Source organism: Dendrobates tinctorius, unplaced genomic scaffold, assembly GCF_039654945.1.
Source record: "Dendrobates tinctorius isolate UK_male_01 unplaced genomic scaffold, ASM3965494v1 ptg000081l, whole genome shotgun sequence".
Classification (NCBI taxonomy): domain Eukaryota; kingdom Metazoa; phylum Chordata; class Amphibia; order Anura; family Dendrobatidae; genus Dendrobates; species Dendrobates tinctorius.
This window is the reverse complement of record NW_027361749.1, coordinates 10,560,535-10,584,832: the sequence shown is the minus strand read 5'-3', so window position 1 is coordinate 10,584,832 and position 24,298 is coordinate 10,560,535. Positions and strand designations below refer to the sequence as shown.

General features: G+C 42.5%; 1 protein-coding gene across 2 annotated transcripts in view; it reads right to left on the bottom strand.

Moving 5' to 3' along the window:
• Positions 1-16,763: 16,763 nt before the first annotated feature.
• Positions 16,764-24,298, bottom strand: part of ASXL3 (ASXL transcriptional regulator 3) — a 147,661-nt gene continuing 140,126 nt past the window's right edge. For both annotated transcript variants that reach the window (XM_073583737.1, XM_073583736.1), the window contains one exon: positions 16,764-24,018. In XM_073583737.1, the coding sequence (XP_073439838.1) occupies positions 20,497-24,018 (3,522 nt within the window). In that variant the 3' untranslated portion in view covers positions 16,764-20,496. The remainder of the gene's footprint in view (positions 24,019-24,298) is intronic.

Sequence of the window (24,298 nt, the reverse complement as noted above, 5' to 3'; positions counted from 1 at the left end):
CCCTTCTCATGTACAGCACCATGGAATCAATGGTGCTATATAAATAAATAATACCGTAATTTATTTAAAGCAACATTGGAGGTCATTGCCCTTGAGGAATGGGCTTTACCCAAGATCCCCACCAGGAGTTTCACGTTTAAAGAAGGTCACAACAGCCAAATGTACTGTACTAAGCAGTAAGGAGGCTTGTCATGAAGAGGTTGGATAATTCTTAGACTGCAACATACATGAAAAGGGGTTATTTTGTGTTGATTTTGAAGAAACCACTTATTATATAAGTTAAAATAGGGGGAGAAATGTGGCAAGGAGACCCCACCAATCCAGGGAACAGAGAGATGTAAAAATAGACATGCACATTATTAGTGACATTTGTAGGACTCCAAATACACAAAAATTATCAAGCCATAAGTTAACATATTAATATCAAAGCAATCAGTGCAAAATCCCACAAGGGAAGAGTAATCCGTGCTACTAAGACTATAACAGAGTCCACAAAAATGACTAAATTGGATACTAACTAGTATAAAGTGATAGCTGCAATCATTTGTAAAGTATCAGTCTAGCAGAGCAAGTGCCAATAGACAGCTATAAAAGATAATAGTAAATATCCAAAAATAAACGCAATCCAAATAAAATACAACCATATATGAAAGGGGCTCATCTTAACTAGCAGCTATTGCTCACACTCTAATAGGTAGCCATTGACAAATTATAAATCCCCCGAAGAAGCTGACACGAAACACTTTCCTGTCCTCACCTAACAAAAAGTTATCCAGATAAGTACGCCTCAGATATGCTGACATTTAACACACAATTGCATCTACTTCAATGGACGTTTATCATCTGTCCTTGGCTAAATATTAGCCTGGGAGCAATAGCTGTTAGTTCAGATTAGCCCCTTTCTTATGTGGTTGTATATTATTTTGATTGTTATTTTTGGACATTTACTTTATCTTTTTTAGCTGCCTACTAGCACTTGTTATGCATTATTTTTTAGCTGTAAAAAAACAAAGCTAGAAACATAATGATTAATTACCCTGCAGTAACTAACTAAATAAATAAATAGCATAGTGCATGAAAATAATGTACGGTATTTAGTTAACATGTTATTTGATCAATAAAATTTGAAAGCCATCCCACCACTTCACAGTGACCGTAGTTAGAACAGCACCAACAAATATTAAAAACTTTACCGTTTGTCAAGTGACGTGCATGTAGATAAGGGCTGAGTGGGACTGTGACCAGCTAGTGGATGCACACCCAAGGTAGACCATATAATTACTTCCGCAGAGATACTGCATGCCGTGGGTAAAAGTAGCTGCAGGAGTGAAAGCCGACAACATGGAGGAGTTAATGAAGCAAGTGGTGCAGGCAGAGGCGTAGCTAGGGTTTTGGTTCGGGGGGGGGGGGGCGAAACTTCTGAGTGGGCCCCTAACTAGGTAACTTTCATTACAACTCGGTGACGCCCCCTAATAGTGGATGTAGGAGACGACTTGCGCTGTTACTGAAAATAATCCCTATATAAAGACCAACATGGATATTACCACCATATGGTTAGTGGTAAATACCAGTCCTACCAAACATATACAGTAAGTGATTACTGCACCGTTATAGTTGGTGTCTTACCGCTGACGTTCTTTCTGATGGAATCGTTCATTTTTCCCGTCTTTTCCATCTGGGCCAGACCGACAATGACAATTCTCCAGCCAGGACTCGGCTACAGAGAATACAAGACATGATTCACTTTTCATATTCCAGCCCCATCACCATCGATCCCCAACCTGCACAAACCCCTCATCCTGCTTATACCCCAATACTGAGCCGCTGCTGCCGTATGTGTCCCTATTACTGCACCTGATACCCCAATACTGAGCCGCTGCTGCCGTATGTGTCCCTATTACTGCACCAGATACCGCAATACTGAGCCTCTGCTGCCATGTGTTCCTATTATTGCACCTGATACCCCAATGCTGAGCCGCTGCTGCCGTATGTGTCCCTATTACAGCATCTGATACCCCAATGCTGAGACGCTGCTGCCGCATGTGTCCCTATTACTGCACCTGATACCCCAATGCTGAGACGCTGCCGCATGTGTCCCTATTACTGCACCTGATACCCCTTATACACATGGCTCCGCTCCGCACCCCCTATACACATGCGCCTCCGCTCCGCGCACCTTGTACACACGCGCCTCCGCTCCGCGCACCTTGTACACACGCAGCACCGCTCTACGTAAATTGTACACACCTGGCTCCGCTCCGTACACCTTGTACACACACGGCTCCGCTCCGTACACCTTGCACACACCCGGCTCCGCACACCTCGTCACACCTGGCTACGCTCCTCCGTACACCTCATACATGCATCTCTCTGCTCAGTACACCTTCTACACACAGGGCTCCGCTCTGTACACCTCTCACACACAGCTCTGCTACATCCACCCTGTAAACCCCTCCTGAACCCAAACAGAAACTTCACCTCATGCAGCACCATGACAACCAGCACAGCAGAGTCCTGCAGCCACTGAAGCCCCTGATCATGTGACCCCTGACTCTAGCCCTCCTGTGACCTCATCACAGGTCCTGTGTACAGCGCAGCCTGAGCCCGGCAGTGATGTCATTGCTGGCTGTGAGGTGGGGGGCTCACTGGCATCGGGGCCCCCCTGCCTGCTCAGAGGCCCATAGGTGCTGGGGAGCAGAGTAAGGAGATCGATTCTCCCTGCTCTGCCACAGAATGTAAACTGTATGGGCGCGCTGTGCACGCCGATACAGTTACAGAAGTGTAGCTCCGGTGGGTCCCCTCAGAGCGCGGGGCCCGGGGCCACCGCCCCCTCTGCCCCCCCAGTAGCTACGCTACTGGGTGCAGGGTAATCACCAGCAGCAGCAACAGATGCAGCAGATGGAACTGCTAGCTGAGGCGATCTGTGGCAAGGCAACCGTCCGACCCTAAAGTCAAGGTGATAACTCATAAGTGAAGAAGACGGTAACGAGAGCCTTGCAAAATTTGATCACAGGTGATGAAGTCGAGACATTCCCGACAGTTTTTGAAAGGTAGATGAAAAATGGGGAAAGATTTTGACACAACCACCCAGGGGTAAAATGGATTCTTTGTCAGGAACACTGCACTGTACTTGCTCACTGAGCCAGTGCGCATGTCCTCAGTGTCAGGATCCTGTCAGCGCCGGCATGCAGCCTCCGCTGAGCAGGGACTCACCCACACTGTAGGGGTACCGGGGTCAGGTACAGCCAGAAAGTACCGATGCACAGGACCTGGGGATGCTGAAGTTTAGCAAGCAGACACGGGACCTAGTCATGTGACTGCAAGGGGGTGGGGCTTAGCGTCCTGCTTAGTGAGATGGAAAGACACTATACAGAATTACTCAGAGTCAGGCAAAACGGGGTTCATACACAGAGATAGCCGTAACGTACCAAGGATGAGACAGAGCGAATAGTCAGGGCCAAGCAGCAGTCAAAACCAAACAGACATAGAAGGTACCAAGCAGAATCCAAAGCAATATCCAGAGAACAGACCGAGTCATACACAGATTATCAAGCAACCAGAACACAGCACAAACACACTCAGGGGTCACCACACAATGCCAAGGGCAAGAGTATAACTGACAGGGATTGGAGCGTTCTGAGGCTATAAGAAGCCTCTCCCAGAACCAGGGAGAGGCCACAATCATAGCCCCAGGTGTGCAGGTAAGCCTTCACTGGGATCACAACCTTTAACCCCAGAAATGCCAGTCATCAGCACTGGTTCTAGACATTAACCCCACGTGTGCGAGTCAAACCCGCACCGAGATCATGACATTCTTTATTTAAACGTAGTTAAAACATTAAAAGGCAAAACCTCGTATCTGTTATGTTTCAGATGTATACACACCCTTAGTCATAGGCCCTAAGGGTTTTATGGAGCCATTATGTAATCTGAATCAGACCACTTTGAATGAATTAGAGAGTGAAATAGAAGAATTACAAAATACCCTTAAGAGGGAACTTTCTGTTGATGCGTTGAAGAAATTCAATGATGACATGGAACATGACTTTCAGGTGTGAGAAAAAGAAATACAATCCACTAAATCTAAGAAATTTCTAAGAGACCTTAATGATAAATTGACCAATAGGGTATACAAATGGAGAATGAGGATTGACTATTCACTCTTCTTTTTTCACACTGGTTCAAGATCTTGTTCTTGATCTGGGTCTATGACATCTTATACATCTGGTGATGAAGTTCAAACCAACAAAACTATGGAAAGGATTAAAGATGATATCTTCTCCTTTAGACACTATAAAAGACGGCTGGGCACTAAACGGAATAATATGACTAGTAACCGATTGGATAAAAAGACCAAAAATAATTTACATGTAGCTAACCTGTCATCCTACATCCTGACCCAGGCAGAATGCGAGGTTTTGAGCAAAGGGCTTACGCTTTCAACCACTAACTTTTTTTTTACAGCTATGAAAGATTTATATATTTTTCCAATACACTAATTTTAAGAAAATTACACAGCCGAGACATGCCTTACCTTGGTCTGGAGGGTGCAGCTGAGCAAGAAACTCTTTTGGTATTGGAGGAATTATTGAAAGAGAAGATTGATGAACAGCAAGGTATGTTCCTTAAAGTATTCTACCCAGATTGATGAGGTTTCCCCCCTTGTCCTTATGCCCAACTGGTGAGATCTTTACTAAGTTAGTTCTTGAGTATTTCAAACAAGTCTCTTCACAACAGAAATTTAGTAATCTCAGCTATGAAGAAAGACATGTTTTAAAACAACTACAAACATTTGATGATGTGGCTTATAAGGCAGCGGACAAGGTGGGAAACATCGTGATCTGGCCAGTTGCTAAATATGAGAATGAGGCCTACAGAGAATTGAAGGATAACTGCACATATGAGAAACTACATTTCTCTCCTCACTTCTTTAACATCTTAGCTGCATTCCATACTAGCTGAGACATGTAACATAGTAACATACATAGTAACATAGTAAGGCCGAAAAAAAGACATTAGTCCATCCAGTTCAGCCTATAAAATTCCGTCAGAATAAATCCCCAGATCTACGTCCTTCTAAAGAACCTAACAATAACTGTAAGATACAATATTGTTACGCTCCAGGAAGACATCCAGGCCTCTCTTGAACCCTTCGACTGAGTTTGCCATCACCACCTCCTCTGGCAGGGAATTCCAGATTCTCACTGCCCTAACAATAAAGAATCGTCTCCTCCAGATGCAGAGAATGCCCCCTTGTGACCGTCACCTTCCTTGGTATAAACAGATCCTCTGAGAGATATTTGTATTGTCCCCTTATCTACTTATACATGGTTATTAGATCGCCCCTCAGTTGTCTTTTTTCTAGACTAAATAATCCCAATTTTGCTAATCTCTCTGGGTATTGTAGTTCCCCCATCCCCTTTATTGTGTTGCCCTCCTTTGTACCCGCTCTAGTTCCATTATATCCTTCCTGAGCACCGGTGCCCAAAACTGTGCACAGCACTCCATGTGCGGTCTAACCAGAGATTTGTACAGAGGCAGTATAATGCTCTCATCATGTGTATCCAGACCTCTTAATGCACCCCATGATCCTGTTTGCCTTGGCAGCCGCTGCCTGGCACTGGCTGCTCCAGGTAAGTTTATCATTAACTAGGATCCCCAAGTCCTTCTCCATGTCAGATTTACCCAGTGGTTTCCCGTTCAGTGTGTAATGGTGATATTGATTCCTTCTTCCCATGTGTATAACCTTACATTTATCATTGTTAAACTGCATCTGCCACCTTTCGGCCCAAGTTCCCAACTTATCCAGATCCATCTGTAGCAGAATACTATCTTCTCTTGTATTGACTGCTTTACATAGTTTTGTATCATCTGCAAATATCGATTTTACTGTGCAAACCTTCTACCAGATCGTTAATAAATATGTTGAAGAGAATAGGTCCCAACACCGACCCCTTTGGTACCCCACTGGTCACAGCGACCCAGTTAGAGAATATACCATTTATAACCACCCTCTGCTTTCTATCACTAAGCCAGTTACTTACCCAGTTACACACATTTTCTCCCAGACCCAGCATTCTCATTTTGTGTACCAACCTATTGAAGTGGCACGGTATCAAATGCTTTGGAAAAATCAAGATATACCACATCCTATGACTCACCTTGGTCCAGTCTATAGCTTACCTCTTCATAAAAACTAATTAGATTGGTTTGACATGTGAATCGGGCATAAATAGAAAGCAGTTTTTGAGGGCCTAATGATTAAATACCCTAAGATTTCAACTTTTTACTTTCTCCCCAAGATCCACAACGATCCCGTTGAATCTCCGGGCTGTCCCATTGGGTTGGGCATTGATGGCCTATATGAGCCTATTTGTAAATTCATAGACCATTAATTGAAACCTTTGGTAAAAACATTGTCATCCTTTGTCAAAGACACTACCAACGTACTTAAGATGGTCAACAGGATCTTTGTGGAGTCTGACATATTGTTGGTTACTGCTGACATAGAATCATTGCATACCTGTATAAACCATGAAGATGCACTTAACGCTATCTGCTTCTTCCTGGGGACTTCCAACTGAGAAAGCCTTATAAGTCACTTGGTCCTTGAATTGCTCCGTTTCGTCTTAACACAATTTTTTGTTTTTAAAGATATAAAAAATATCTACAGAAATGCTACCTTGCCATGGGTGCGATCTGTGCTCCCTCAAACGCAAACCTCTCTTGGGGATCTGGGAGCGAGGTTTGTTCAGTGATGCGAGGGTACGAGCTGATGGCCATGTGCAGTGCTGGTTAAGGTATATCGATGACCTCTTGATAATATAGCAGGGTACTGAGACTGAATTGGAGCAATTCATAGGCCGATTCAATGATGACCCTTTCAAAATCAAATTGACATTTCAATACAGTGCTAATAAAATTGATTTCCTTGATATTACTATTGAGGTACATGAACATCGTCATATACAGACATTTATAGGAAATCCACGTCTGTAAATTGATTATTGCATGCTGATTCAGCTCACAATCATTCTACGGTCAGGGCTGTCCCAGTTGGTCAATGCCTCAGGATAAAGCGAATATTCTCATCCGATATTAAATTTGAAAATTAGGCTAAAGATCTTCATGGAGAAGGGGTATAGTAAAAGATGTATAATAAAAGATGTATAAAAACGTGCATATAGGAGAGCAAGGGCCACTCCTTGCAGTAAATTACTGCAGTCAACAACAAAACGGAGAGATGGCCCTTGTAAACATAGATTTATCTCCACTTATAACCAAGATTGGAGAATCATGAGAGCCATTCTTCAGAGTCACTGGTCCGTGCTATTAACCAAACCGTTTCTTACTTCCCATTTACCAATGTCTCCTCATATGACGCCAAAGCGTTGTAAAAGCCTTAAAGATACCTTGGATAACAGTCACTATGTCCCATCAAAATCGAACCCATTTGGATCTCAGGGACCCTATTTAGGAGAGCAGTAAAATTTGATTGAGCCACCATAGGAATGCACTAAAGCGCTAAATATTATGGAGCAGAGTGCAATTTAGGTGTACTCATGGACAAAGTGCAATATATTTCTAGTAAAACTGCAGGCAGGATGACTTTTGTCGAATGAATAAGACAATATGATGCAAGTATAAATTAAGAAGAAACGTGATAGTGTGCACAGTCAATTATTAAGAGGAATATTAGTGCTACATTACCACCCTTGACTTCATGAAAGGGTATTGACAAAGTCCCATGCTAAAAGATGCCAAGGAGAGAACATCCTTCTCAATGTCAGACTGTTGTTTTCAGTACGCAAGGAGCTCTGGCCACCTTCCAGAGAGCCATGGACCGGATCCTAGCTCCCCACAAGAAGTACAAAGTGGCCTATCTGGATGACATCGTGATCATCAGCCAGGCTTGTGGAAGCCATTTGAGCAAAGTCCAGGAGATACTTGATGCTCTACATAAGTTTTCCATGACCCCCAAAGAAATGTGCCATGGGCATAGAGGAAGCTAAATACTTGGGCTCTTTCACAGGCAAGGGCGAAATAAATCCAAATAAAGTTGGTGAGTTCCAGAGTTAGCCACAACCTCTCTAACCTCTCTCAAAGAAGCAGGTCAGGGCGTTCATGAGCATCGGGGACTACAAACGCTGGTTCATCCCTATCTTTGGCATGAAAGCTGCCCCTCTGATAGATCTCCTAAAAAGGGACAGGAGCTAGCTAACAGCCAGTGTTGGTGGAACCAGATTTCTCTAAGGAGTTTGTGGTCCAGATGGATGCATCAGATGTCAGGCTTGATGCAGTCTTATCACAAAAGGTGAATGGAGAAGAGCACCCTTAATGTTAAGTCTGAAGCTGTCACCCTGCTAGAATTACTCAATAGTGGAGAAGGAATGTTTGGCCATCAAGTGGGCGTTGGACACTCTAAGGTACCAACCCTTAGACAGTAAGTTCAGGCTACTATCAGACCATGTCCCGCTGGGGTGGATGAAGGAGAAGGGGAACAATGCCCGAGTGACCAGGAGGTTCCTAGCCCTTCAGAATTTTACCTTACATTTAGAGCAAAGGCCCGGGAAACTGCATGGCAATAATGACGAACTGTTGAGGGTCCACTGTTGATGGCGGAAAGTGCCAAGCTTTGGGCAGAGGGGTGTATGTAAGATGGCTGCCGGACAGGTCATTGAGGGGAGATATGCTTCAGAGGTTGGTATATTTGGTGATGTAAGCCCGGGAAGGCAAGCTCCATCCAATATAGTACTGAGAGAGTTAATAGGGCATATCAGGGTCAGGTTTATGAGCAGTCAAAGAGATGGGTGGGACTCACTGCTCACATATCCCCCCACCCCAGAAACCTTGAAACGGAGATACCACCGATGCAACTGATGGGGGAGAGCAATGATGGGGTGGTGGGGGAGAGCAATGATGGAGGTAGTGGGGGAGAGCAATGATGGGGATGATGGGGAGAGCAATGATGGAGGTGGTCGGAAAGAGCAATGATGGAGGTGGTAGAGAGCAATGATGGAGGTGGTAGAGTAAAGCAATGATGGAGGTGGTAGAGTAAAGCAATGATGGAGGTGGTAGAGTAAAGCAATGATGGAGGTGGTAGAGTAAAGCAATGATGGAGGTGGTAGAGTAAAGCAATGATGGAGGTGGTAGAGTAAAGCAATGATGGAGGTGGTAGAGTAAAGCAATGATGGAGGTGGTAGAGTAAAGCAATGATGGAGGTGGTAGAGTAAAGCAATGATGGATGTGGTGAGGGAGAGCAATGATAGATGTGGTGGGGGAGAGCAATGACGGAGGTGGTGGGGGAGAGCAATGATGGGGATGATGGGGAGAGCAATGATGGTGGTGGTCGGAAAGAGCAATGATGGAGGTGGTCGGAGAGAGCAATGATTGAGGTGGTGGAGAGCACTGATGGAGGTGGTGGGGGAGAGCAATGATGGAGGTGGTAGAGTAGAGCAATGATGGAGGTGATAGAGTAGAGCAATGATGGAGGTGGTAGGGAGAGCAATGATGGAAGTGGTGGAGAGGGCAATGATGAGGGTGATGGGGGAAAGCAATGATGGGGTAGTGGGGGAGTAATGATGGGATGGTGGGGGAGAGCAATGATGGATGTGGTGGGGGAGAAAGCAATGATGGAGGTGGTGAGGAAGAGCAATGATGGAAATGGAGAAGGCAATGATAGTGGTGGTGGTGAGGGAAAACAATGATGGAGGTAGTGGAGAGAGCAATGATGGGGGTGGTGGGGGAGAGCAACGATGGGGATGGCTGGGGAGAGCAACGATGGGGGTGGCGGGGGAGAGCAACAATGGGGGTGGCGGGGGAGAGCAACAATGGGGGTGGAGGGGGAAATGATGGGTGTGGTGGAAAGCAATGATGGATGTAGTGGAGAGGGCAATGATGGGATGTAGGGGGAGGTCAATGAGGCCATGTGGGGGATTGGGATGGGAGTAAGGAAACTTTTAATGGACATATGAATGGGGAAGAGGACATTAGATATGGATGTAAAATGAATTGGGTGGTAGAGGAGGGTGCAAAGCCCCTTATAACATCACAATCAATTGTGAAATGGGGAGGATGCTATCGGGGACTTCAAATTTATTGGGGGAGAGGACAGGGTAAGGTGCATAGGACACTTTATAATGAATTGAAAGGATGGAGAAGACTGTCAGGGCCTTGTAATGAATTGGGAGGTGGTGGAGGATGCTCAGTACCTGATAGCGTCTTCTCCCACCTCCAAATTTATTATGATGCTATCAAGGACTTATAAGGAATGATGGAACACAGGACACGTTCAGGATTTGCAGAAGATTCTGCTGCATATCCTAATGTGTTGTCAGGAAGAAAGCGGAGTAAAATTATTTTTTTCCCACGTTTTTGTTGTGTATGTTCCCTCACTCAGTAGTATGGGTGAACCATGTTTCAAGAATTGACATTATGCAGATTTTAATCTGCTGCTAATCTGCAAGGAACAAATTTGCAACGTGTGCATGAGACTTCAGGGATCTCATTCACTTTGCTTGTACTGTAAAACCTTGCATATTTTCCGTGTGCACATAGCCAGATAATTGTGGAGAGTTAAGGGCCCGTCACACTAGGCGATATCGCTAGCAATATCGCTATAACGTCACTGGTTTTTGTGACGTTATAGCGATATTGCTAGCGATATTGCTATGTCTGATACTTACCTCCGACCGCTCCCCCGCTAGTTATCGCTGATCGCGCTAGAACGGCCTGGGCTGTTTTTCGTCGTCAGCTTCCTGCTGTGGCGACGAGTGGACGCAGGCGGGAGGACGTCATCGCCTCGTCTGACAGGTAACGACCCCCAACCGCTGCTACGTCGCTTGTGAGATCTGCCTGTTTGGCAGCTCACTAGCGACCACTTAGCGATGCACCAGCGATCCTGACCGGGTCATATCGTTGTCGGGATCGCTGGTGCATTGCTAAGTGTGACAGTACCTTTACAAACTGAATAGTTTATATTATTGGGAGTTAGAGATCATAGTTAATGGAGCGAACAGTGCTGCTTATCACTTTATATTTTTAATGGTGGGGTACACATCTGTATTCAGGGGAGACATGTAGAAAACTTCTCTTATTAGATGAGACATCAGCAGTAAGTGCCGGGATGTAAATATTTTTCTGTATCTGTTCTGTGTAATAATGTTATCTGTAAAATCCATTAGGGCACATTCTTGCATTTGTGTGATATGCCTGTGTGCTTTCAGATTTTTTTTTATCAGACGACATACGGACAGTTTTATAGGTCCATTCACATATCTGTGAAAATCACGGATCTGAAAATGAGATCCATGAGGTTCAGAGAATGTCCTGTTTTGATTTTGATCTTGAGGATCAGAATAGGACTTGCTCAATGAGTCTGTAAAGGCGGGCAGTACACAGACACTGCACACGAATACAGGAATGTAGCCTTATCATATATAGCACAGTCCCTTAGTATATAGTGTGCTCATTATGTAATTTGCAAACATTTCTACATTTGGTTTTTTTTTCAGTCAAGATGGGGTGCAGAGTGTACATTAAAGATAAAAAATGCACTTTTTTGAATTTACCAAATGGCTGCAATGAAACAGTGAAAATTTTAAAGGGGTCTGAATACTTTGTGGCTATATTATATATATTAATAGAGAGAGATTTGTAGCCATAAAAGGAGGGGGGCCCCAGGCCAAGTACTGCTCATATAAGAGGGTGGTGGCACACTCCTTCACAGGGATCCACCGGAGGATTCTCCTGTGGGCCAGTCCAAGCCTGCATGTCTATACCCAGATAATGCTTTGTTAGTGACTACTATTGGATATCATTGTGTATCTTTTTTCATTTTTATCCTTTGTGGTACAGCACATCTGTTAGATGCTAGTAATAGATAACATTGGAATCAACATGGGTTGCTAGGACCAGACTATGACGAGTAGCCTATTAGGGTGCACACCTCGGCGGTCCGGTAGGGCCCATCTTATGGCCGCTTATGGATCTTTTAGTGGAGTTATAACTTTTTTCCCTTTGCTTTCCTTGTTTATTTATACAACTTTTCTTGTAGTACCTATTATGTGTTATTTTTTCTGTTTGGTGTTTTTAATGCATACACATTAAGGTATTTAATGATATTATTCTTACAAAGGGGATTTTTTTGTGCATGTTAGCTTGCCCAGCTGCCACGGAGTAAAGTTGTGGCCACTGGACCAGGGTCCTGTGAACTGCTTTGCTCAACTCTACTTACCCATCTATCCCATAAACACCATTACACAAAATGCATGGAAGGGAAAAGCAACAAAGAAAATAATCATATTTTAATTTCTTTTATTTTCGTTTGAATATTTGACGTAGCAGACCTTTCTTTTACCTTGATTAAAGAGTTGGAAACCATTATTGTAATACATAAATTAAAGAAATGTGGGCAGTCATTTCTGTCGGCAACATTTAAAAGACAAAAAGAAAACACAAAAAGCACCTTTCAAAATGCATGATCCCTGAATTCTAAATAAAATACTGTTAAAAGTTTTAATTTTTTTTTCCTTTTTAGAAAAATGGTGTTCCTCTGTCACAGTAGCTGTAAATACCTATGGTCTGTCAACCTCTAATCACACGAGTCTACTAGTGAGTTTGCAGTACATTTTCTTTGGTAAGAAAACAAAGGGGTGCTTCTATGCGACTGACATGTACGTTTTGGATTCTTAACCCTTTCGCCTTTGACTCTTGCTATGGAAATAAGGCTTAACAGGATTTAGGAATCCAGCTGACGATCACATCCTTGTTCTTGTGAAACTTTTCCAAGAATAAATAGGTCATGGTGAAGGGGCTTGCAATGCGTTGCCCAGCAAGGCATTACAGATCGTTCCAGTAAAGGGCTGCAGATCGGAAACTAGCAAGAATTTACTGCATTGATGTACAATAAGTCTTGTAAGGAGGCAACATAAAAAGATGTAAACATTTAGAAATACTGAGAAAAAAAAAAAAACAAAAACGAAAACAACCCTGGGTTGGGAAAAAAAAAGGCGCGTTTTTTCCCCCCATGTTCAGAAACATGTTACATTGGTTAAAAAAAAAAAAAAAAAAAAAAAAAAATTGTGGCAACGGCGTGAAACACTTTTAGAACACGTAACAGTACAATGATACAGTAATCTAAAATAAAAACAAAAAGACATTATTATCGGATATAGGACGCAGCCCAAAGAGGTCGAATTAAGCAGCTTTTTTCTGTATATGAACATGCAAATGTCATGATATGTTCATAAAACATAAAAATGAAAAAAAAAATTGATTGGATTGTTTTAACAAAAACATCACGTGAATGAAAATAACTTAGAATGGCTGTAAACCAATAACAGCGTGCTTCCAAATGACTATATACATGCATGTCGCACTCTTATTTTTCTGAGGTGAGACGTTTTACGTAAATGTAGCCCATTTTAAAGTAATCAATACATTTCGAAAAGCACCACAAAGCGCATCAACAATAAGTTGGACCTCAAGTCCACGACCTGAATAGTTCCCTTTAGTTTTCAATGTTTACCGATAACCGAGTTCCTTACAAGCCATACCATTCCATTGGTCAATAAATATAAAGACAAAGCTCATAGCAAACCAAAATTACTACACACGAACAACATCAGGGTAAAAATGCAGGAAAGAAAGGAAAAAAAAAAAAGAGAAGATCCTCCATGGAAATTAATGTAACACCCATGTACATGAAAAATGAAAAGACAAACCACAGAGGTGAAAGGAACAGTTATTAATATAGTTAATTAAATATAAAATATTATAAAGCAATTGGGAATTTTCTGCCGCCAATATATTTAATTAGGCATAAAATAAATATTTAAAATAAAAAGTTCACGTAGTGTCCAAGTTTCATGTTCAGGAGAATGGTGTTTTTTTAAGCTATGTTTCCGATGCACGCGACACCAGAGAAGCAACAAATACTAACAAGGAATAGAAGAATCAATCGACAAATGTGAGAAATGTTCTGTACTCAATGCAAGAGCTGCGCGAGGGGTAGAGAACTGGTAATGCAAGGCGGGAAAGCCATTCCTTTATGAAAAGTGACATCCATGGGACAGTCAGTACATCAGACATCAACCGGACGGCATGATGTCAGCATTGCAGTATAGTCAATAAAGTACTGGTCACTCTACTGGATTTCTTTTGCAAATAATATGTCTGTTATGACTTCAAAAGAGACAAAAAATAAAATCCACATTGGCTTTTAAAAAAAAAAAAAAAAAAAATATTGTCTGGCAATATATTTTTAGGTTATGCCAAGTGGCCTAAAACAGCAGCAATAAATATATATTGCTATTAAAATGTCAAAATACTTGGAACTTATTAAAAACGTCAGACTTTAATATTCACACTGACCGAAACACTGCAGCTGATACAAAACCAACAAAACTTTTTTTTCTTGGGGGGGGGGGGGAGTAGAGCAATTCCTTAATTATTTGATTTCAAAGTAATGACCCCACTAGTGACAGAAGACAGCTGCTCCCACTCTTAGGCTGGGGTCACACTTGCGCGAAACTCGCACGAGTCTCGCATCTTAATACCTGGCACTGCCGCCAGCACTCGGGAGCGGAGCGTTCAGCTGCATAGAAATACATGCAGCCGCACACTCTGGTCCTGAGTGCCGGCGGCAGTGCCGGGTATTAAGATGCGAGACTCGTGCGAGTTTCGCGCAAGTGTGACCCCGGCCTTAATGAGATAATCCCCTTTGAAGATGGCATGATTTTAATGGCGGTGTATGGAGAAAGTTAGCGTACATGGGAAACCACTTTTTTAACTTTCTGTACCATTCTTTTTTTTTTTTTTTGCTGCATATAGTCAAATAGTGATGAATAATAAAATGCTGTTGAAAAAGTTCTTTATCTATACAAATTATGCCTTAGGTACCCCAGTTGTAAACTAGCAGGGCAAAAAGCTAATTAAGAAGTGATCAGTGCTTGTATGAAAGCAAAAATATACTTAATATTTCTGAGGATTGGAGTCCAGACAACACTTGATCGCTGAGGTTCCGATTTGAGCAGAACGGCTGTAGTGTCTGTGAAGAATCATGTTGGATGATCATTCTCTCTTTTTACGGTTTATTATTGTGGTTTACGTTTTTTCTTTTTTGTGCTGCTGGACAATATAAACGCCCAGTTCTGGTTCAAACACTAAAACTCAATGCACAATACACACAAAGGCCTCATGTGCACAACACGGGCATAACATATCCCTGTGGACTCATAGGCACACTGCGTACCCGAGCATGAAACCAGAGATGTAAGGAGTCACAATATGGCCCCCCAGAGGTCTATGGCAGACGGCGCCATAATCTGTGTACGTGCAGGAGCAGAAATAAGGTAGTTACGGGTTTGAGCAAAGTAGACAAAAAAAGCAATACTGGATTTATAAACAAGTTTTTCCATTACTACACAGAAACATAATATGTATTAAAAGGAATCTGTCAGTCAGTTATTGCTACACAATATGACAGCATGATATAGGGACAGAGACCCTGATTCCAGCGATGTATCACTTAGTACACTGGGTGCAGCAGTAGTGATAAGCAAAGCTTTCTCTGCTGAAATTCTGGCAGAGTTCAGTTGCTGAGCGGTGTATAACCCCGACCACACCACAGCTTTCTGTGTACACTGTACAGTGAGAGAGATGATAATCAGTGCTGGGGTACGGTGGGACTAGGATGCACGAGACAGCTGGTCCTGTACTGACAGCAACACTGATTGTATTGAAACAACAAAACACAGCCTAGTAAATGATACATCGCTGGAATCAGGGTCTCTGCTCCTATATCATGGTGCTCTCAGATTGCATAGCAAAAACCTGCAGATAGATTCCCTTTAACTAAATTCTCAAGGCCTCCTAACGATACTAGTTTCTTAACTAGATGGGAAAGGTACAAAACATTCCCTTGTGTAGGATTTGTGATTCTATTTAGAGCCTTTAGCTGACCCGTTTCTTTTCCATAGTCCAATTTTACTCTAATTTGCTCTCCTTAAAATTGTTTTCCAGTCTTATGTAAATATAGCTTAGGTTTTAGATCTTTAGTTGCAGCCGCATCTGGCAAAAAATGACAAATAGTCTGTAATGGACCTCCGAAACTAAAGCAGGTGGGATTTGGGTCCACTGCTAGCCTGTTTACCAAGCAGCCACGATGTGACGGAAGCAGCAAAAAAATGGTATGAATCTAGTACGTGACAACTTAATGCAAAAAATGAGCATATGGAATTGACTAATTTTGGGGTCTTTTGGGGGTTATTTTTCAAAAGTTGAAAATTCCTTGCAAACTTTATTTACATATAACTGGACAACATCCGACTATAGATGAAATAAAGCGACCCCTCAGCTACAGCTGTCTATAAATTTAATTTTAAATTAATTAGAATCCTGAAAATTTGAATAACTTCTAATTAATATTTGTGCCATCACCTATGAAAAATATTAGGAGACAGCCTTGGTAAAAAAATATCAAGCTCAGATGCAGGTGTAAGTCTCTCCATTGTTAAAGGCCACAAATAAACCAATACCTTCCATGGTTACACCGCGACTTCAGCCTATTTTCTTGCCAATCTACACATAGGGTTTGCTTGTGGTCTGCAGCCATGAACACACACAGGGCTGAATTGTAGATTATTCCCAATCATTTGAGCAACACACACAGTGTAGAAAGGCATAAATACACAGGAATAAGGGCATAGATGGTCATTACAGTGCACACACTAGGACAGGGCCATTTTTGTATTCACGGTTTCATTCTCGGTTTCCATTTTTCTCCATTATCCGGCTTTTAATTAAAACTGACCGTTGGCCATTCATGAGTAATATAATTTGCTACTGCTGCTCATATCCAGAAAAAGCCCTGACGCTTTTGTGTCTTGCACAGTAGACAGAGAAGTGTTGAAGATGCCTGGCTTCTGAAACAATCATGAGTGAAAATGTATCCAGATATCTGATGGGAATTCTGTTGTGTGTAAGTATATGACTGCAAGCTCTTGCGTTTAATGAGATATTGGAGTTTTTTGGAGTGCGACAAAGGGGTTTATTGGAGGTTTTAAGTGGACATAAATATAGTTTACTAATGTACGGTATTTTACTTAGCAAATGTGCACAGCGGTTTAGCTTTTCGGGCTGAAACCATAGCCCTTCAGGATTAGTTCTGACACAGGCAGAGACCCTCTTCCCCGTTTCTCTGTCAGTGATGTTTTCTGGCTTCGTTCAGCCCTTTCCTCTGTCTTTCCTTTAGTTGTAGCAGAAAATGGGGCTGGTTTCGCTAATGAACCGAAGCAGACTGCAATTCCCCTTCAAGCACCGCCAAGTTTCTTGGAACATGTGAAGGACACCGAAATAAGGACATCGGTGCACATTTCATAGTTAAAATAGATTAGAAGTTTCTGTAAAACATACAAACAACTTTTTCTGTTCCTGAACAACCCATTAAATGCTAAAAAATAATGGTGCCTCTGACAAAAAATTATTATTTTACAAAACGCCACAAATTTCCACCATGCAAGGTGGTGCAATCACTTCACTCATATTAACCTTGGTACCATTGCATTGCATGGAAATGTAACCGCTCTCATGGGGTTAAAGGGACTGTCTGAAACGAACATGGATTTAATCCTAAAGCTCCATCTATTTAATGTTATAATCTAATCTCTTTTCGAATATACTTGAATTAGAAACTCCCTTCCGTTTCCTCTCTATTTCAACGTCTTTATTTTTTTTTCACCAACTTCCTGCCACGAGAGGTGGTGAGTTCTCCTTCAATAGTAGTCTTCAAACAGAGGCTGGACAGATGTCTGGGATGATTTAGCAAATCCTGCTTTGAGCAGGGGGTTGGACCAGATGGCCCAGGAGGTCCCTTCCAGCTCTACAATTCTATGATGACACTTCGGTTGAGTATTCCCAGTGCATGCGGGGATACTCAAATGAAGCGTCTAGGTGCAGCATTTGCAATCACTGTCAAAGCCACTGTCCCTACAGTTAAACGATGAAATGAAGTGTCATCAGTGACACCAGATTGAGGGGCAAGGCTAGTCCTTGCTACTGAGCATGAGTCAGCTGTCAATTCTGTCATATGCTCAGTAGGATCATGTTACTGTGCAATAGTCTTTGTAATGCACAGTGGCAGTACGCTTCTCGCCAGCTCTGATAGGAAGTGACAAACTTGTCAATGTGCACAAGAAGATAACCCAACGAACAGTAAATGCGGAGACCAAACCAGCCACCGGAACCAATATTACTTTCGGGCGATGGTTTCAGTTCTACCTGCTCATCAGAAAGTTGGGAAAAAAAATAAAATAAAGCAATGAGGAGAGGGAACTGTGGAGAATATTTAATTAACCCCTTTACGATCTTCACCGTACTAGTACTGCAGAGGTCGCTTCCTTCCCTTTAATGTGGGCTCCGGCACGGTGCCCACATCTTTCTCGGGACATGTCTGCGGTTTTGAACACCTGACATGTGCCCATGATAGCCACGATTGGAATCGCAATCCACCCACAGCTATTAACTAGTTAAATGCCACTGTCAAACTGACAGTGGCATTTAACGTGTGCTTCCGGCCATTGGTCTGGAAATCCTCCCACCGGTGACCCCCGTCACGTGATTGCGGGTCACAGGTTTGTTGGCATGATAACCAGAGGTATCCTCTATGATTGTCAGAGCCGGATTGCAATGAGCGCCGCCCAGTGGTCGGCGTTCATAGCAAGTAATTCTACTACATAGAGGCGATGTGATCATCGCCTGGATGTAGCAGAGCCGTTCGGGTTATGGCAGCTTCTAGTCTACCATGAAAACTATTGAAGCATGCCAAAAGTTAAAATAAAATGTTTTAAAAGTAAAACATAAAATGTTATAAAAGTTTAAATCACGACTAGAGTTGAGCGGATGACATTCATCCACTCAATGCCGACTTTTATTCCCCATTGACTTGCATTGGGGTCAGGTTTCGGACGAAACTCCGACTTTTTTTTGTTTCATGAAATCCGATCCGACCAAAGTCGCTCAACTCTAATCACGACCCTTTTGCCCCATTTAAAATAAAACAAAAATCAAACAAACATATTTGGTATCGCTGCGTTCAGAATTGCCAGATCAATAAAAAAAAGGATTAACCTGATTGCTAAACGGTGTAGCGAGAAAAAACAATCAAAACGCCAGAATTAAGTTTTTTTGGTCGCCGGTAACATTGCATTAAAATGCAGTAACAGTCGATCAAAAGTTCGTATCTGCACCAAAATGGAATCAATAAAATAATCAGCTCAGCACGCAAAAAATAAGCCCTCAACCAACCGAAGATCGCGAAAAATGGAGACGCTACGGGTATCGGAAAACGGCACAATTTTTTTTTTTTAACAAACTTTTTTCCACCACTTAAGTAAAAAAGAACCTAGACATGTTTGGAGTTTATGAACTTGTAATGACCAGAAGAATCATAATGGCAGGTCAGTTTTAGCGTTTGGTAAACAGGGTATAAAAAAAAAAAAAAAAAAAACCGTTGTGGAGCTGCACTTGGAATTTTTTTCCCCGTTTTCTAGTACATGACATGGTAAAACCAATGGTGTCATTCAAAAGTACAACTTGTCCCGCAAAAAACGAGCCCTCACATGGCCATATTGATGGAAAAAAAAAAAAAAAAAAAGTTATGGCTCTGGGAAGAAGGGGGGCAAAAACAAATGCAAAGTTGAAGAAGGACAGGGTCTTAAAGGGGTTTAAAGTGTCTTAGAAAAGAGATTAGATTATTACATTATAGATTTAGGATTAAGTCAGTGTTAGTTTTGGACCACCCCTTTAATTTATAACCAATAACTAATTTGCTGATTTTGTATCTTGCCAGTTCCATAAAAGCTGATACATTATTGTCCTTATTACTTCTAAGGTAGCTCTGCTAAGTGACTGAAATTACATTTGGATTTGAAGCAATTCAGCCAAATATTAGGCAGTGCTTATTTGCTCGACGGCTATCGATAGTGTCAAGATTCGAGCTGCTAATCCTCCATTCGCACTAAATAAAACTCTCCCAGTGAAGTAGACAGGACAGCTGGCTTAATTAAAATCTTAGCCTAAATGTCTTGAGTTGGGTGGGGGTGAGCAACTAGCTTGCTACATAAGTACGACACGGTCCTTTTCCATCAGCTCGATAACTATCATATCATAGAAGATCTACTGCAAACCAGAACGGCCTCCAAATACCAGAAAAGAAAAACTGCAGATGCTTTGTATTGAGAAACAGGACGAAAGCTTCACCTCAGTAAAACAATTCTAAATAAATTAAAAAGGGTGACAAGAAACAGAGATCCATCTCTGGAGCAGAAATAGGTCTCAACAGAGCTCGCAGAACTGAAATGTAACACTGACGTTGTAATGTTTTCAATAAGAAAGAAAAATATAGAAAATGAGAAAAGCACGTGAAATGACAAAATGTTTCTTCTCCTGATGAAGACATGTAGGCAATAAAGGGACACTCCACCTTTGATTAAGTCTCTATCGAACGACTAAACACGCGACACACAATTTTGAAGGACCTATGCAGTCATCGTGACAGAAGGCTCCGCAGCCTTTGCACACAATCATGGCTTTCAGCCGGCAAGAACACTTGAGTTCCAGTTCGTCTGCGCTGCTGCTGTCAGCGTATTTCTGCGCAGGGATCGCCGCGGTCTGACTGCCCAGTCCGGATGCAGGCTTCACATTACTCCCTAAAATCCCAATAGATTTTTCAATAGCAGACGCAGCTCGCTTGAAGCTTGTGCTACCAAAATGAATGGCTGGATAACTCCCACTTTGTGGCTGTTGCGCGGTTTGGGGTTTCTGGGCGGCTAAAGGAGGAAAAGGCTTTTGTGGCTCAGAAAGTAAATAGGAAGAAAAATCTGCATTTTTCAAGGCGAACGCTTTCAACTGTTCTTTGACTTCACTCTGCTCGTAGGAAGATTGTTTCATGGTCAGTTCACAGCTGTTGTTTAAACCGTCCTCAAAAGAGATGGGCTCCGACTTTATATTGCTACAGATGCTCGTAGGCTGAGGCCAACCAAGTCTTTTAGTGGTTTCCATAGTAACTGCTGGCTGCTTTTGATCAGAAGGGACTTCTGAATTAGATAAGGAAGAATGCACTAAAAATTTATGCTGCAGAGTCTGTTGGGCATTGCTTAGGTCATCGCCTTCTTTAATATGAACATTTGGGGAGTAAGCGTTGCCCATTCGATGAGGAAGAGGTGGAACATTTGTCTCGCCCAAAACCTTCTGCTCTGGGTGCCTACTGAAAGCAAAAGCATTGTTAACAGTCTGGGCTTTTGCTGCACCGGGTGGCATGTAGACTGCAGGACCTTGGCCTCTCTGAGCCATGGGCATTTGGTAGTAATGCTGCCTCTGTGAGGTGCTCGCTTCCGGGTGATAGCTGCCATTTTTATCAACAAATACATTTTGTTGGAAGCTACAAGAAGGCAGCGGCCTCTTTTGCTGCTTAATTTCCGGGCTGTGTGCAATCCTGGCTTGAGCGACATGCTTGTTCATCCACTCCTGCTTAAATGTCTGCCCTTGACCCACTGGGTTCATATTAGAACCCATCATGCAAGATGACATTGTATCTGCGTCCATTGAAAGCTTTCCAGACTCGCACTTTATCTGGGCATGTTCACCCACAATCCTAGCCATCCTTTTCTTGGGATGATTTTCCCGCTTTCTTACCTGCAAGGGATTTACAGCTCCCAGTGGATAGACCTTGCCATCAGGGGTGGGGGAACAGGAGGTGTTTTCAGACACCATTCTTTCCGTTACAGTTTTATACACAGAGTTATTCTGCAAAGGGAGTCGACTAATTTCTAACTTTGCACCTAGTCTGGGTTGAGGCAGAACTTTTTCTAAAGGCAAGTTTCCTTGAAGCAGCTGTGTAACTAAGGGGTTGTTTGCTTCGACAGATGAGAGCCGACAGCTTGCATTCCCTACGTTTGATACTCTTTTGAAAGTGTCTGTAGTCAAAGACAAGGGTTCTTCTCTGGCAACACCGTGTGGAATTTTGGATGATGGCAAGCTCATCTCCAAGTCACATTCTTGCTGCATAGCGTTCTGGCTGGTAAAACCTTCGGAATTCATCCCAAAACACTTGCTGGAATCATTCAGCTCTGATTTGATCGGAATGGAGTTTGCCACAGGGCTACGAGCAATCGTTTTTGACACGTGTGGGTAACTCCCAGGTTCACGTTTCATATTATCTACAGTATCTTCATCAGAATATTCCATGTGTTTGGGTACACTCAAATGATTTACAGAGGTTTTGTCAGTGTTCATTTGTTCTTTGTCGCTCCAACATATTCTGTTATTGGAAATATACTCAGAATTGTGAATATTATCCTCTCCACACTTGAATGAAGGTGTGCTATGCACACGCTCATTAAAATTTTGTTGGCAAGAAATGGAGTCGCTTAGTTTTCCTTGCTGCATATAAGTCGCTTCCAAAAGATCAGCGCTAGGAGCACTCATGTTTCGGTCATCCCTGTGCAACCGATTAACAACAATGTTCGAGTTGGAGACATGCTCCGTGCTGTCATTGAAGAGGTTTTCCTGTCTACTAATTACAGATACTTGAGGACATGTTTTACTTTGAATAGCTGCTTCTGATTTTCCAAGCCTAGTTTGAGAATCAGCATTTTCAGTGTTGAAAGGGAAAGTGGAGTTTGGCGTTGTGCAGTGATCAACAATCACTTTACATGGAATAGATCTATTAGTCTGTAAAGCAGTAGGCTGGGTTTTGTTGTGTAGTCCTGTGACATTACTAGTATAGTTTTTATCTACATTATCGTGGTGCATCTTAGCAAGGGAAGGATCAGTGTTCATTGATGGTCTTCTGCTGCTGGAGTACAATGAAACAGAGGGCCGTCCGCGAGAATCTCCGACACTTTCCTCATGGTTTGACATTCTTTGGATAGAAGGACACACATCCGCAGAATTATCTCCATCACATGTAAGGGCAGCCAATTTATCAGGGTTCCTGGTATTTACACTATATGAGGCATTTAGTGAATTAACCAATGAACTAGCAAGATGGGGATTTGGCAGACTACTCCCAATGGATGAAATTGGCACAGTGGTGTAAGAATTTATGGTACTAGTTGTTACTGGCATTCGTTTTTCTTCGAACGTTTCAGATGTAGAGGAGTTTGCAACAGAGGCATGACCGCTAGTGTCATCAGTGCATTTTGGTGAGACAGCTATAAAGGGAATGTCAGACGTCTTATTGGGGTTTAAAATATTATAATGACAGACAGATGATGTAGTGTTTTCACTCTCGACAGACATTAGGACAGAGGATTTTTCAAGTGTATTTCTAAACGTGGTATCAGCAGAGGAGCAGACTGACACTGAACTTATATTTTTGTTATATTGCATTGGCACACTGCAGTCTTCAGCGGAGGTAGATGTAACAGTTTTGTCGCAGGAATGTGGCACGTGAATATTCTCGTTAGAGCTGTGCACTGATGTATCAGAGTCAGTTTCTGATGATGCTGAAGAACTGCGGGATTTTTGTAACGTAGACGTCAAATCCTGATGGAGTGTCGACTTGCTGCTAGGAGATTTGCAGTTTGGATTCATAATAATAACACCAGTCGAGCCTTCCACTTTTGCATCAGAAGCAGCTGGCACTTCAATTTCTGGAAGACCCTCTTTCGTTTTTCCATCTCTACTAATTTGCTGTGTGCTGACTCTCACCTGGTGCTTAGCAAACAACTTTGCTTTTGTCTGCTCCTTGATATGAGACAATGTTTTAGTCTTGCTGCTTTCTGAAGGACTTCCAACACCCCCAGTGACGATGCTTGCTGCCGCTGCCACGGCGGCAGCAGCTGCCGCTTCTCTTTGTGCCCGGGCTTGTTGAGCTCTCGCCTTAATATCCGCAAGAGTTCTAGCTCCAGTGTTCCTTCCCCCACCAACAGATGTACTAGAAGAAATCTTAGATTCAAGCTTGGGCGCAGGTTGACTTTTGATGATAAATGGTGGTCCAATCTTTGATAGTTGGATCTACAATGACACAAAACACAATTACAATGTATTAGTAAAACACGATTAAGCCAATTACTGCACACACATGTAAGGCTCATTATACATCCGAAGGTCCAATTGTAAAAATTTCCCAGCAGAAAATTCCTGCGTACATCACATGATATACAGCCTTTTACTGAACGCACACGAAGGGAATAGAGTATCCAGACGGAACAAATATAATCATATTATACAATAATGCTATGTGCACAAAAACTGGAGACCCAGGTGGAAACCCAAGCAAACACGGGAAGAACAT